At 41.8% G+C, this 12312-nt stretch overlaps 1 protein-coding gene across 3 annotated transcripts in view; it reads left to right on the forward strand.

The window, feature by feature from the left end:
* si:dkeyp-14d3.1 (transmembrane protein 132C) overlaps positions 1 to 12312 on the forward strand; it is a 130831-nt gene that overhangs the window by 92306 nt on the left and 26213 nt on the right. For 2 of the 3 annotated variants that reach the window (XM_040156112.1, XM_040156114.1), the window contains one exon: positions 3388 to 3574. In XM_040156112.1, coding sequence (XP_040012046.1) covers positions 3388 to 3574 — 187 coding nt within the window. Of the gene's footprint in view, positions 1 to 3387; positions 3575 to 3797; positions 3810 to 4695; positions 4820 to 12312 lie in introns of those variants that run through there. The other variant, XM_040156115.1, reaches the window with a different exon arrangement.

The following is a 12312-nucleotide window of genomic DNA, read 5'->3' on the forward strand; positions in this document are numbered from 1 at the left end:
TATATATATCGAAATTGTCATCTTGACATATAAAAATGCTACATGTAGCAACTGGAACAAATAGATTCTGTTACTAACCAAGTCAGTGCGTTTCCTACCGATCTGCTGGTGTCGTTGTGATTTATGGGCATCCTGAATGTGGTTAAACAGCATCCTCTGTGCTATTCTCAGTGAGTCTGTTGTCCGCCGTCTCGGGCAGCATCTTGTCAAGTCGGATTTCCTCTCCAGCCCGGTTTCTGAAGCCAGAGGGCCAGCTGTTTCCAACTTCAGGGCCTGTTATCTGCTGAGCCCCTTCTCTGTTGCCTTTGGATGCCCTCCGGTCATCTGTCTGGCCTCAGATTCAGTCAAACCACAGCTAGTTTACAGATAATTATCAGGCTGAGGCCAGCTGTGTGGCACGCATCCACAGGCCCTTTGTTGCTAATTGAATTAAGCCGCATGCTGGAAGTGACAGAGAAATGAACAGTTTCCCCCAGCGAGCCATGTGATTAGCAGACTTGGAGAGGGGAGGTCGGCTCAGGATGGCATGCTGGTGTATGTGGATAATGTATCTGACTCAATTCCAGAGTCGCATTCACCCTGACACCGATGTTGCTGTCAGGTTTCATTTTATGACATGTGTCAATGGGGGTCAAGTACACAGGAAAATCAAAAACGGAATGCTGCCAGACTTTCTCTGTGAGGAAAAGAGCCCAATATGTCTTTGTTTATCGTTCCCTCCTTTTGCCGTCTCCTTTACAATGTATTTGCTAGCTAGATATACAACCAGCAGCAGCTTTGGTTTTTAAGAGTCACCATAAAAATGCAATAAATAAACCACTTTCACCATGGACATTGTGTTTATTTTAGTACCAGCCTTGTGCATTGAAAATCATGAACCCTTACTTAAATCAGAGTCAAACACACACCTGCGGACATTCTCAATGCACTGCAATTCATTTCCATTCATTTCCCTGCAAAGGTGTCATCTATTGAAGTCAAAGAATGGCCTAAGTGAAGTGATGGTGTGCATTTCTTTATATGTCTTTATATGACTTTTCTTTGATCTAATCTTTGCAATACCCCAAGATCTTATTTCTTCACATTTTTATATTGCTCTCACCATTTCAGGTCTTCTTTTGAAGTTGGATATTTCTGTCAAAAGAATGCAAAATTAGCAGCGTGTCTGAATGCTAAAAAGAAGCAGAGGGACTATTTTTACCCTACACCGTACATGCTTCTAAGCTCAATATTTTGTTGGCACCTTTCTTGTGGGAACAAACATAAACATCTCATAAATTTCTTAGCATTCACAGCTGCTATTAAACTCTGCAAACTGGATCATGTGAGCAGGGATATAATTGACATCTCTGAAGGAAAAAGCTAGACAGACAACTTTTGTGTCTTTTATGGAGGTCCTTTAACTTTGTGAAAGTGTTGAGTGTACAGATGGGTGACAAAGGAAAAACCAACCTAAAGTGTCTTAGTAAGGTGTTGGGCCACCACGTGCCGCCAGAACAACTTCGATGCGCCTTGGCATAGATTCTACTGGTCTCTGGAACTCTACTGGAAGGATTCTCTGTGGGGAAGACCTTCTAACATGTCTGTCCAAAATCTCCCATAAGCCTTCAATTGGGTTGAGATCTGGTGACAGTGTAGGCCATAGCATATGGTTCACACAATTTTCATACTCCTTAAACCACTCAGTGACCCCTCGAGCCCTGTTTGGAGGCATCTGCATTTGCTTTGTTTCTCCGCTCTTTTATTAAGGTTTTTCCTTTAACCTGTCACCCGTCTGTAGCTCTTGTACTTGGGTAGTGTGTGTACAGCTCAATCAAACCTTTCTGCTGCACAGTTACTTCCATTCTCTTGCCTGCCCGTCTAAAGTGTGTGATGTTTGCCAGAGCAACCTTTCTGCAGTAAAAGTGTGCCTGTGCTGGGGAAAGTAGGCCACTTGGGCTGACGGCTGACACAGGTCCTCTGTGATGCTCGGTGACTGTGGAGCGCTCAGAGGTTTATTTCTGGACGTTTAGTGCATCATCTGTTAACTTTGTTTGCATAATGAAGCTCGTGGCTTTACCGATCTGCAAGCAGAGATTAGCATGTGTGTGTTTCCAAAGCATTGTGGAATAGCTATGTAGGTCCATGATGTCGTACTATGCCTTCAACGGCTCCGTGCTCTGATTGGTACACTGTTATGAAATGTGATACAGTTTATTTGGTTGTCATCTTAATTATTTATACTCACCTCTGTTGGATGTGAAAATTGGGTTGTTGTGCTCTGCCGCGCAACAAATCTCTCATTCTTTCAGAATAAAACTGAATAATATGAGAATGATGTGGAAATAGTGTCACACATATGTGAATAGGAGAGCTCTGGATAAAACATTTTGTATTATTTATCATTTTAGTCCCCTATTCATAATTTAGGAAGTTATACATTTCCTCTGCTGTCTTTCCAAGATGTACCAAGTATGTATTATCTCTTGTTATGGCAGTGTTTTGTTTGCTTGATACTAAACGGAGCTTTAAAGGTTGCCTTTTTTCTGCCATGTGCTTCACAGTATTTTCCATGTTACATTCACATGCACCCTCCTCTCCCAATAAAATACCATGTGGCTTTATTCATCTCTCCCCTTCTCCTACTCTTTCCTCTTCACCATGCTCAAATTACAAGATGCTATTTTGTGCTGGTGTGCCACAGAGACCATGCATGAAATTTATTGGCCCCGAGTCCCGCCATTTGACACGCAAGACATGGCTAACAGATCTTGTGCCATTTCCCATATCTTCCGGCTCCTCTGTAAAGCTGACCTTTCCTGCCTCCAGGCTATATTTAAACCCTGAGCACCAGAGACTTATGGCACCATGGGAAACTTTATTATCAACGCTCTCCATTTGTCTGACTTAATTCAGGCCTGCCATATATCGTGCCAAAGCATTCCGTATATTTACACTCTGCTGCTGCAAACAAGGGCACCGGTGACAAACCTGACCATCAACACCTTAGCGGGGGTGATGCCTGGTAAAGTATTCCTTTGAACTGCTCTAAGGGGCAGCCACAAGATTATAGGTTCTATTTACAGTGCACATCACCTGGGGAAAAGTGTGAGAGGAATAAAGAAAAAGAGGGTGATATTCCATGAAGTGGAGGGTTGACCAGAGAGCCAAACACAAAGGGACTTGACATTTTGAAGAATCTCAGTTGATAAAATGTCATAGATCTCAGCCACAGACGTATTCATCAGCTTTTACCTTTCGTCGTCATTACAGAAGACAGTATGTTGAATGAGCTCACAAACACACGAGCAGCTGAGTCCACACACACACACTTATTCTTTTTCAGACTCTCGCCCAGCAATCTGCTTAACCATTCACTGACACTTTCTTTCTACTGCACTCTGGCAGGTCTGAGATGGGAGTGCAGAGGGTGCTCCAAGTGGATCTGAAAATGGAAAGCTTCCCGGAGCCGCTGGGCAGCCGGTGGATGGCCTGGCAGGTGGAGTACCCGGTCAGTCGTGCCACCACACAAGAGGCTGAGACGGAGATCCGACTGGCACAGGAGGACCTAGCAGGCATCGTGCCACTGGCCATGGTGAGTGTTGCCGCTTCCAGCTCAGTGCAATAAATAGATGGTTGCACACTCAATACTCTGAATGTGACATAGTGCGTCTTGAAAATATAGAACACCATATTCTATTAATTTTACACTTTGAATCAACGTTTGCAAATGTTTTCTTTCAGCACATGAATGAAATACTTTGCACTGGAAACGGCTGAGAATGACTGGTGGCAGCTTGAAGGAGAAAGATGAATGTATTCATGAGCAGGTCACAGGTTTTTCTACAGATTTTTAAGTACTTAGTAACACCACATGAATAAACACTAAAATAGCGAGCAGGACATTTGCTTTTATCATGTGGAGTAAAAGTAATTTCACTGACACTGAAATACTCCTAATAATACATTGGTATTAGTAAAATCGGACCATGACAACAAACAATGTTGCACAGACAGTGTATCAGTTGCTGCTTAGCAGTGTTGGAAAGTAACAAAATACATTCACAAAAGTACTGTACATTAGTGCAGTACTTGTACTTTGAGTATATTCATTTCTGCTTGTACTCCACTACATTAAGACAGAGGGAAATATTGCACTTTTTACTTCATTAAATTAATCTGGTTGCTTACTAGTTTCTTTTTCAGAGTCCTAAATACATGCTGGTCCTACACCTGCCTACCCAGGTGTAGGACCCTGAGCTTAGTGAGGTGCTACCCAATTCTTATACAATAAAAAGTACAGGCAAGAGAAACTGCTACAAAGCAAATATTAAGAATAAATAAAACACTCCAATCGAATTAAAAATAGCTCCTACACTACTCAAGATAAAATAATTAAAATTAGATCCACCTTGACCAGCTGCATCATGAAAATGCTGCATACACACTAATACATTAGTAATGCAGTAATGCATATAATACACACATAATAACACTCTGAAAGGGGTCAGTCTGTATAATGAGTACTTTTATCTTTGATTCCTAAAGTACATTTTGCGGACAATATTAAAGTGCATTTACTTGATTAATTTTTAATGGCAGGACTTTGACATTGTTGTATTACTACTTATAAGTAAATTAAGGATCTGAATACCTGTTCCACCACTGCTACTCAGATAGAGAAGGCAGAGCTGTAATGTAGGTCTGTGTCCACAGAGTGCGTTTAGGAGCAGGGCAGGAGGAGGTGCTGTACCTTCCAGCAGCCCTCAGATGGCGTCTAGAGGGTGGCTCTGGCCTGAGGGTTGGCCTGGAGCTGTGTGTCTCCCTCAGCAAAGCAAAGGTACTCTATTGAGTAGATTAACCAAAGCTCCACCTATAGAAATTCACACAGAGGGCTTTTCACGCATCTCTACAGTTTCGTTCAGCGACCTGTAGAGCACCACTTCTGATTTCGATCAAAAACATTCAGGTGTAAAAATGAGTAACATCAAGTGTGTTGACTAAAGAGAAGGATGTGCTGTTACATCAGCACTGATTACTAAAACAAAGATTGCATTCATTTCTATTTTGGTGCTTCTGATCTGCATGATACAGAGCTGACTGTTGTGTCAATGTTATTCTCTAAATATTGCCCATAGCGGTGTAGATGACAGAAGCCCGTGGGTGGCTGTTCCTGGATTCAGAGGGATGCGGCGCATCCTCACCCACTGATCCATTCTCAGGATAATTGAAGCCATGTGTCTAATGCTGCAGTATTGTTTGAGTTCCTTCTCTCAGATCCTTTTCATGTCATAGACGTATCAACAGCCTTCTTGCCTTGCTCTAGGAATATATAGTTAGCTCCCACAACCTCTGCTGACAAAAACTGCAAAGATGATTTGCATGATTATCTTGCAAAGGCTCAAAACATGTAAGAGATTCAGCCAAATAATTTGCTATTGTCTGCTCACTGAAAAGCATATTTTAAATAAAATCTTCACTTTACTGGCCGATTTCATTTCATCTGGCTTTGTACATATATAAAAGTCGATACCTCCACTATTGTTATTTTAAAATGAATCTGTGAATGAGCGCACCCCTCCAAACTCTAACATGCACGCATCAATCAATCAAAGTGTCTGCTTTTTCACTCTGATTATTATGCTCATTTTACGAAGAAGAAGGGGGTTTTATGGCCCACTATAAATCATGTAACTTTTTTCACAGTGACAAAAATCCATTTCAGTTAACCTGATATTACAATTATTTGCTAAATTTGGCTAAATCAATTAGGGACAGGATAATTTAGGCAGGAGCCTCCCGTGAGGCTCCTGTGAGATGAGTAGTGACTCATGTCAGAGAGTGTGTGGATACAGTGTATTGCTAAAGGATCAGGTTCCCTGATCCGCGTACACCATCGATGCAAATATTTGGAATTTCATTGTTTATTGGAAACAGGTTGAGTTGGACAGTTTTATTTCGTTTTATTTTGCTCTACCATAAAGCTCCACACAAGTGCTTCTCCTGCACAGACAACTTCCCAAGGTGCACTGCATCGCCAGCCACCCCATGGTACTTAAGACATAACACAAATACTTATATGTGCAAACACAATCAGAACTCATTAACTCTGTCTTTCTCCCTCTGTCCCCTTTTTCTCTCCCCACTCTCCCTCACGCTTGCACACACACACACACACACACACACACACACACACACACACACACACACACACACACACACACACACACACACAGGCACACATGCACACACACACAAGGCTTTGCACTTGCTTTGCATGCACCAATATGAGAGAGGCACACAAGCGAGAAAGAGGAGGGCTGAATTAGATTACTTGGGATCACTGTGGCATGAAAGGACCACAGATAAGTTCCTCTCCCTCCCCTCTGCCACACTCCTCGCTGATAGAATAGAGGAAGTAAGGTAATGTAAGAGCAGTGTTCTCAACCCACCTTAAACACACACACAGATACAGCACCCTCTGTCAACCAAAGGGAAAGCAAACTCAGTGATTCCAATAGAAAACAGGTCTCTGCACACAGAACTGAAGTCACTGAGTCCTGGTTGAGTAGCAAAGACAGAGCTGTAGCAGACTTAGTACAAGAAATGTGGGTGGACAGGATACATGACAATCACATGCCCAGTAACAACGAAACTCATTGATGGAGAGATATAGAGATTGTTAGACTAGGGAAGGGTTGTAACTTCAGGGACCAAATGTTGAATTACTTTAAGGTGGCACTCTCAGTGTGCCATATGGGAATATCATAAGGGCACCACACAGAGAAGTGGTCAGACCTAATAACCCCAAGTTGTCTGCCCTAAGCAGCACAGATCCCTCCTTCCAGATGTACTGTACAAAAAAGTACTGACCATAATACATTTTTCAACTACTCAGATTCAGATTTGGAAGCTTTGCACAAGGAAATGCATCTTTCCTTTATATGTCGCTCTTGGTTACAATGTTGTTTAATACAGTGACGTTTAAGCTACAAGGCCACCTTCTTTCCCTTTTTTCTTTTTTTTTTTTTTAAAATTGATGTTCGATTTTCTTTCAGGATAGCATTAACTGTAAGTTTTTTGTGTTTTCCAGCCCAGAGGAGGCTCTTCTCAGGCCGTATGCAGCCCCCAAAAAACTCCACCAGTAATGTAGGGCAGACTGTATATAACCTGTGAGGCAAAACCCTGGGTAAATAATATAAAAAATTGCTCTCTGCTGCTCCTTAAGCTTTTTTCGCCAAGTGCACAGTAATAATTGAAGTTGACTCAGATGAGTGCAAAAGACTTTCTTCCCAGAGGAAGTAACCCCCTCGGTACAGGTCTCCAAGAAGGTGATGTTTAAATTCTGTGGCAATTTCTATGAATGTGGTTTGGTGGTATTCAGCATCTGATTTGAAATGTCGGTTTATCCCTTTTGAGAAGCTTTAAACATTACTCACACATCCAGCAGAAACAGAGTAAAACTGACATCCCGTCAGCCCTGAGTCCTGTGTCTCACCATTGGTGGAATGTAAGTCAATTAATCAATTGTTTTGCCTCTTGTTTCATTCCCTGGCTTCTGAGAAAAAAAATCTGGGTGTCTCTGAGACCCAAAGTGATGAGCTGGGCAGGACAGGAAGCTGAAGTGCAGACTGTAGTGTTGATCCTCAGTGTGCTCAACAGTATTGGCAATTACATCCCAGACAGTAAGTATTATTATCAAAAAATACTGCTTAATGGAGCTTTTAAAGAAATATGACTTTCTATAGCTGCCTTTTTAGTTAGCTACAGTACTGTATCTCCACATAAAGACCAACTGAAAGTCTTTTGTCATGTGGTCTATTTGGTGCCATTGTTATGGTTATTGTTTTTTTTTTTTTTGCAATTGATGATCAGTGCTGTTGAAAGTAAATCAAGGATACAGATGAAAGAAAGAAGAAAGAAGTGTGGAGAAGGGAAGGGGAGAAACAGGGAAAAAGGGAGGTATTTTTCAGAGATAGTGTAGAGGGAGAGACATGGGGAAATTCTCCAATCTTTTTTAATCAAGTTGAGAGCGGAGACTTCACAGAGAATGCTGAAGGCATCTGTTGACACAACAGCTCCGTGGTTTTGCTGTAGAAAGTTCTTTCATCTGTAATTAGTACTAATTAGTCTAATAGGCTAGACTGTATTTTGTCGGAATGGAAAAGCTGCTGTAATTGTGTTTTGACCAAAAATAATCTCATTAACTGAATGAGGATCCATAACTGACCATGTCTCTGAAGGTTGTAATGTAATAAAGCTAATGAGTATTAGTAATGGGAAGCTTATTTTGGGTTTGATCACATTTATGGCCTATTACTTCAATGGCTCGTCAGACCCATTCCCTGCCCATTTATGCCGTGATCTAAATTACTGTGCCCTTGCTAGAATTGATTATTATAAAAAGGTCTTTTTATTGCATTTCTGCAGCCAAGTGATGGGCTCTGCCATGGCTGACACCTCTGGGAAAGCAGCGACATCGTTTTGAAAGATGAGTTCTCTTTTTTCCCCTCCCTTTGAAGAGGGCTCCTCCTGTGTGTTGTCACAGACCCACCTGCATTGGGAGCGCTCAGAGCGCTGCTCACCACTTTGTCACCAATTTCAAACCGTGAAGCCGGAGTTCTGCAAATGCAGCAATTATTTCAAAAGCAGAAAACGAAAAGAGTACTCAAAAGTTTTAGTCAGTTTAGAGCGAGGAAATGCCTCAGAACGCTTTCTGTCAGCTGTAATACTGCTTGTCTGTCCTTACTTGTCTTCTCTTCACCTGCTTTTTCAGATCTATTCCACCTCCAACTTTTTTTACTACGTCTTTTCTCTCCCTATATTTCCTCTGCTTGCTCCAGACGACATACATTAATACATTAACAGTGTAGATTAATTGCTTCCCTTGTCACCCTCCGCCTCCTTGTGTTGGCATCCTCCATTTCACTTAAAGTTTGAAAGAGCTGTGTGTTTTTTTGGGTCATCTTGAGATGGATCTTAAAGGCAGTAATTGGATGCCTGCGCAGATTCCCCAGCACAGTAGGAGGCTGGTCCATTATCTTTTACCATCGTGAAGTAATATGCTCCTGTCCAGGCTGCCCTCATCATCATTACCCATGCTGTGGATGCCTGGTGATGGAGAGGGAGCAGAAGGACAGGGCATACATCATATCTGGACTCATCAGTCTTCCTGTTCCAGACGAGACACCAAACTGTGCTCACTCACACTAGCTTAGCGGCCACAGAGATGAGGAGAAATGAAAGCAGCCGTTTGTATTCACGTACCGATCCATTGTATCGTTAAACAATACATCATCACCCCAGCCTTCTCTGGCCACTTCTGCACTTACATGATAAAGTCATCTATCAACATCCTGCAATGAATGTTTCATTTTACTCCTTTCGATTCCATTCCCTCTGTTGCAATGCACATCTTCTCTGCCAGGCAAGTGAAATCTGGAGAACCATTTATCAAACACATAGTTAGACATCCAGACATAAGCATGTATATGCCAGCTAATCCGGCAGAAAGGCATCATATGCACACAAAATATCGTGCAAGCTTTTTATCAGAAGAGCATGTTCTGTACAGCTTACATGAAAATGAAAAATACCTAATTTCTGTCATCTAATAACCTCAGCCACTCTGTTCCACTTGGGTTGAGTTTCTGTTGCATGCCCCTTGCCGTTTCAGTGGAACAGGATAGCAATAGCATTTTCTTTAGATAGCATGAGTCATAGACTTTACAGTAAGGGGCTGATAGATGGACCCCAAGCGAGCAATCCATTAGCATCTACTACAGCTTAGAGGCTGATGATGAAGTGGTAGCACTAATTGAGGCTCCCGCAGTATGCACATGTGGCATACTACATGTAATGCTAATTAGGACAATGGATTGTTAATCCAGAAAACAAGCGGAGTCCTTGACGCTGTATGGCTTTTTTCCTTGATCCCTAATTCCATTGTCATCACCGGATGTAAAAGGTATTTGGACGAACTGACACTCATTCACACTGCATGTACATTAACAAGTGAGGAAGTGAGTGGGTGAACTACTGTACCTACCTTTTCATTACACTACTGCACAATTTCAAAAGAAACAGCTACACTGAGATTTAATGGCAATTCTTCCTATGTCACTCAGGGTAGAATATTGTATATTCAGACATCCTTTTGTATTTGAAAGGCTAAAAGTGAGTGGGATGGGTTTGATACCTTTTAAAACACAGGCTTATACAACCTTTCTTTATTTTTACATTACATTTTACATACAATTTGCTGCTGCAGAACCTATTTCTGCAAAGCCTGTTCATTTCAGTGACATCAGAAAATTAGCAGTCTCCATTAAGAAAGGTAATCTTTGCACAATGTTTTTGAAAGCTCCTCCAGCAGTGAGGTCAAATGACTTGTTTCCTGTGCCATGGCAATTCTAAGAAGATGACCCACAATGCATTGCATGATTCATGCATGAAACATTGCATTTATGTTCAAATTTATTTTGCTGTGCGTACAGAAAATGGTTAAGACCTTTACCCTGTGGAACCACTTATATTCTAGTTTTGCTAATGGAATGCTGTAAACCTTCACCCTTGTTGCTGTAGCCCTCTCAATTCTCCTAACCCTGTCAGTAATGGTGAAAGAAAGTTTGTAAAGCTAGGCAAAAAATGCAGGGATGAAGTGGAGGGCAGATCCAGACTGACAGATCGATCTGTGAGTGACAGGGTCTGCACATGTCCATATCTCATGTCTCCCCATAATTGTTAACATCCCACTTCACATTCAGGCTCAGTCCTATTCATTCTGACTTTAATCCTGGCCCACTGAGGTTTGAAAGGAATGTGTGTATTTTTTAGCAGTAATGGACTCTATAGTGGAGCTGACCTTTGTCCCTGCTGGGAGAGGTCTGTGTCCAGAGGGCAGCTAAGCCAAGCTAAACCAAGCTAAGCTGGCAGTATGGATCTTGATCAGAGATGGGTGAAGAAATCAGACGAAGATCAGGAGGTCATCCCCCTACAGGCATGGTTGGCTGTTGGTGAAGAACTCTTCATTGATTGCATGAGTGTGATAGATATCGGGCTGAAATTGAGCAGACTAGTGCAGGCAGGGTTGTTTCCCTGCCTTCTGGCCGCCAGGCCCCAGCTCAATAGGCAAACAGCAGGGGCACGAGCAAGGCATTGCTTCACCAGTGCCCGCATCAGTCAAAGCGCCCGCAAGCCCCCTCCCCTGAGCTCCTGCAGCTCTCTCACTCATCTCTAGGTTTTTATATGTTTATTTGTCTATTTAAAGGGTCCCCATTAGCAGATGCCATGGGAATCAGTTAATCTTTCTGGGGTCTACACCTGACATACAATACATAACACATATAACATGATGATCATTAATTGCATTATATACATAAAATTTCATCAATATACATCAATACATTAAATACAGTCAACACTATACATAAATTTAGCTAGAATACTAATTTCAAAGCAAGGTGAGCAGAAAGCTGATTGTGTCCCTGGTGCCTGGCTTTGTTTCGTCGATAGCTGAGTCTGGCTGTTATTTTAATTCACTAGAGACACCCGTTCCTCCCTCCTCACACATTGATCTAGATGTATTTCAGGTATGGTATTCATGAGAATTGCAGGCAATTCGTCCTATAAACTTAAAATATAGTACTCCCACGTCCAGCCATGTTTTATTCACAAGCTCCTTTTCACTACATGAGGTGCAATTCATGGCCAATGGGCTCCAGAGTGTGGTTTTGTTCTTTCAGCACCAACCCTCAATAATTCCTCTACTGAAACTTTATTTTGTAAGTACAGACACTTTTAAGCACTCTGTTAACGCACTTTCATTTTATGGACAGGCGGGTTTACAAGAGATGCCCTGAAGTTGCATGGATGCAGCATATAGGGATGTAACTGCAGTTCATAAATCTACCTATCACGCAGAAAATGTCTTCCTTTATATTCTGGATACTTCTTTAAAAAAATCAAATGGTGATGCTTGATAAGATTTCAGATTCCCCCTTAGAAAGACGCTTTGCTTTGTAGAAAATGTATTATACTGTCAACAAGCCATGTTGATTCAAGAATCGGGCACAGTTCATAATGTAATTAATATTTGTTGGGGGGGGGTTTGTCCCGTCAGCAGTGTGCCATTGCAACACTTCCCTGTTGTCAAAGTTTACCCATAAATCATGTGCACTTATAAATAATTTACATTTGAGAGCAATTCAATGTGACTAAAACACCAATACTGTCCATGAACTATTGTGTGAATCCTTTTACATAACCAGCCAAGCAGCTCAGATGAAAAAAGTACGAGTTCTTAATACGTCATTGGCTGCCTTTCTTTTGAAG

Source organism: Xiphias gladius, chromosome 19 (genome assembly GCF_016859285.1).
Source record: "Xiphias gladius isolate SHS-SW01 ecotype Sanya breed wild chromosome 19, ASM1685928v1, whole genome shotgun sequence".
NCBI classification, from domain to species: domain Eukaryota; kingdom Metazoa; phylum Chordata; class Actinopteri; order Istiophoriformes; family Xiphiidae; genus Xiphias; species Xiphias gladius.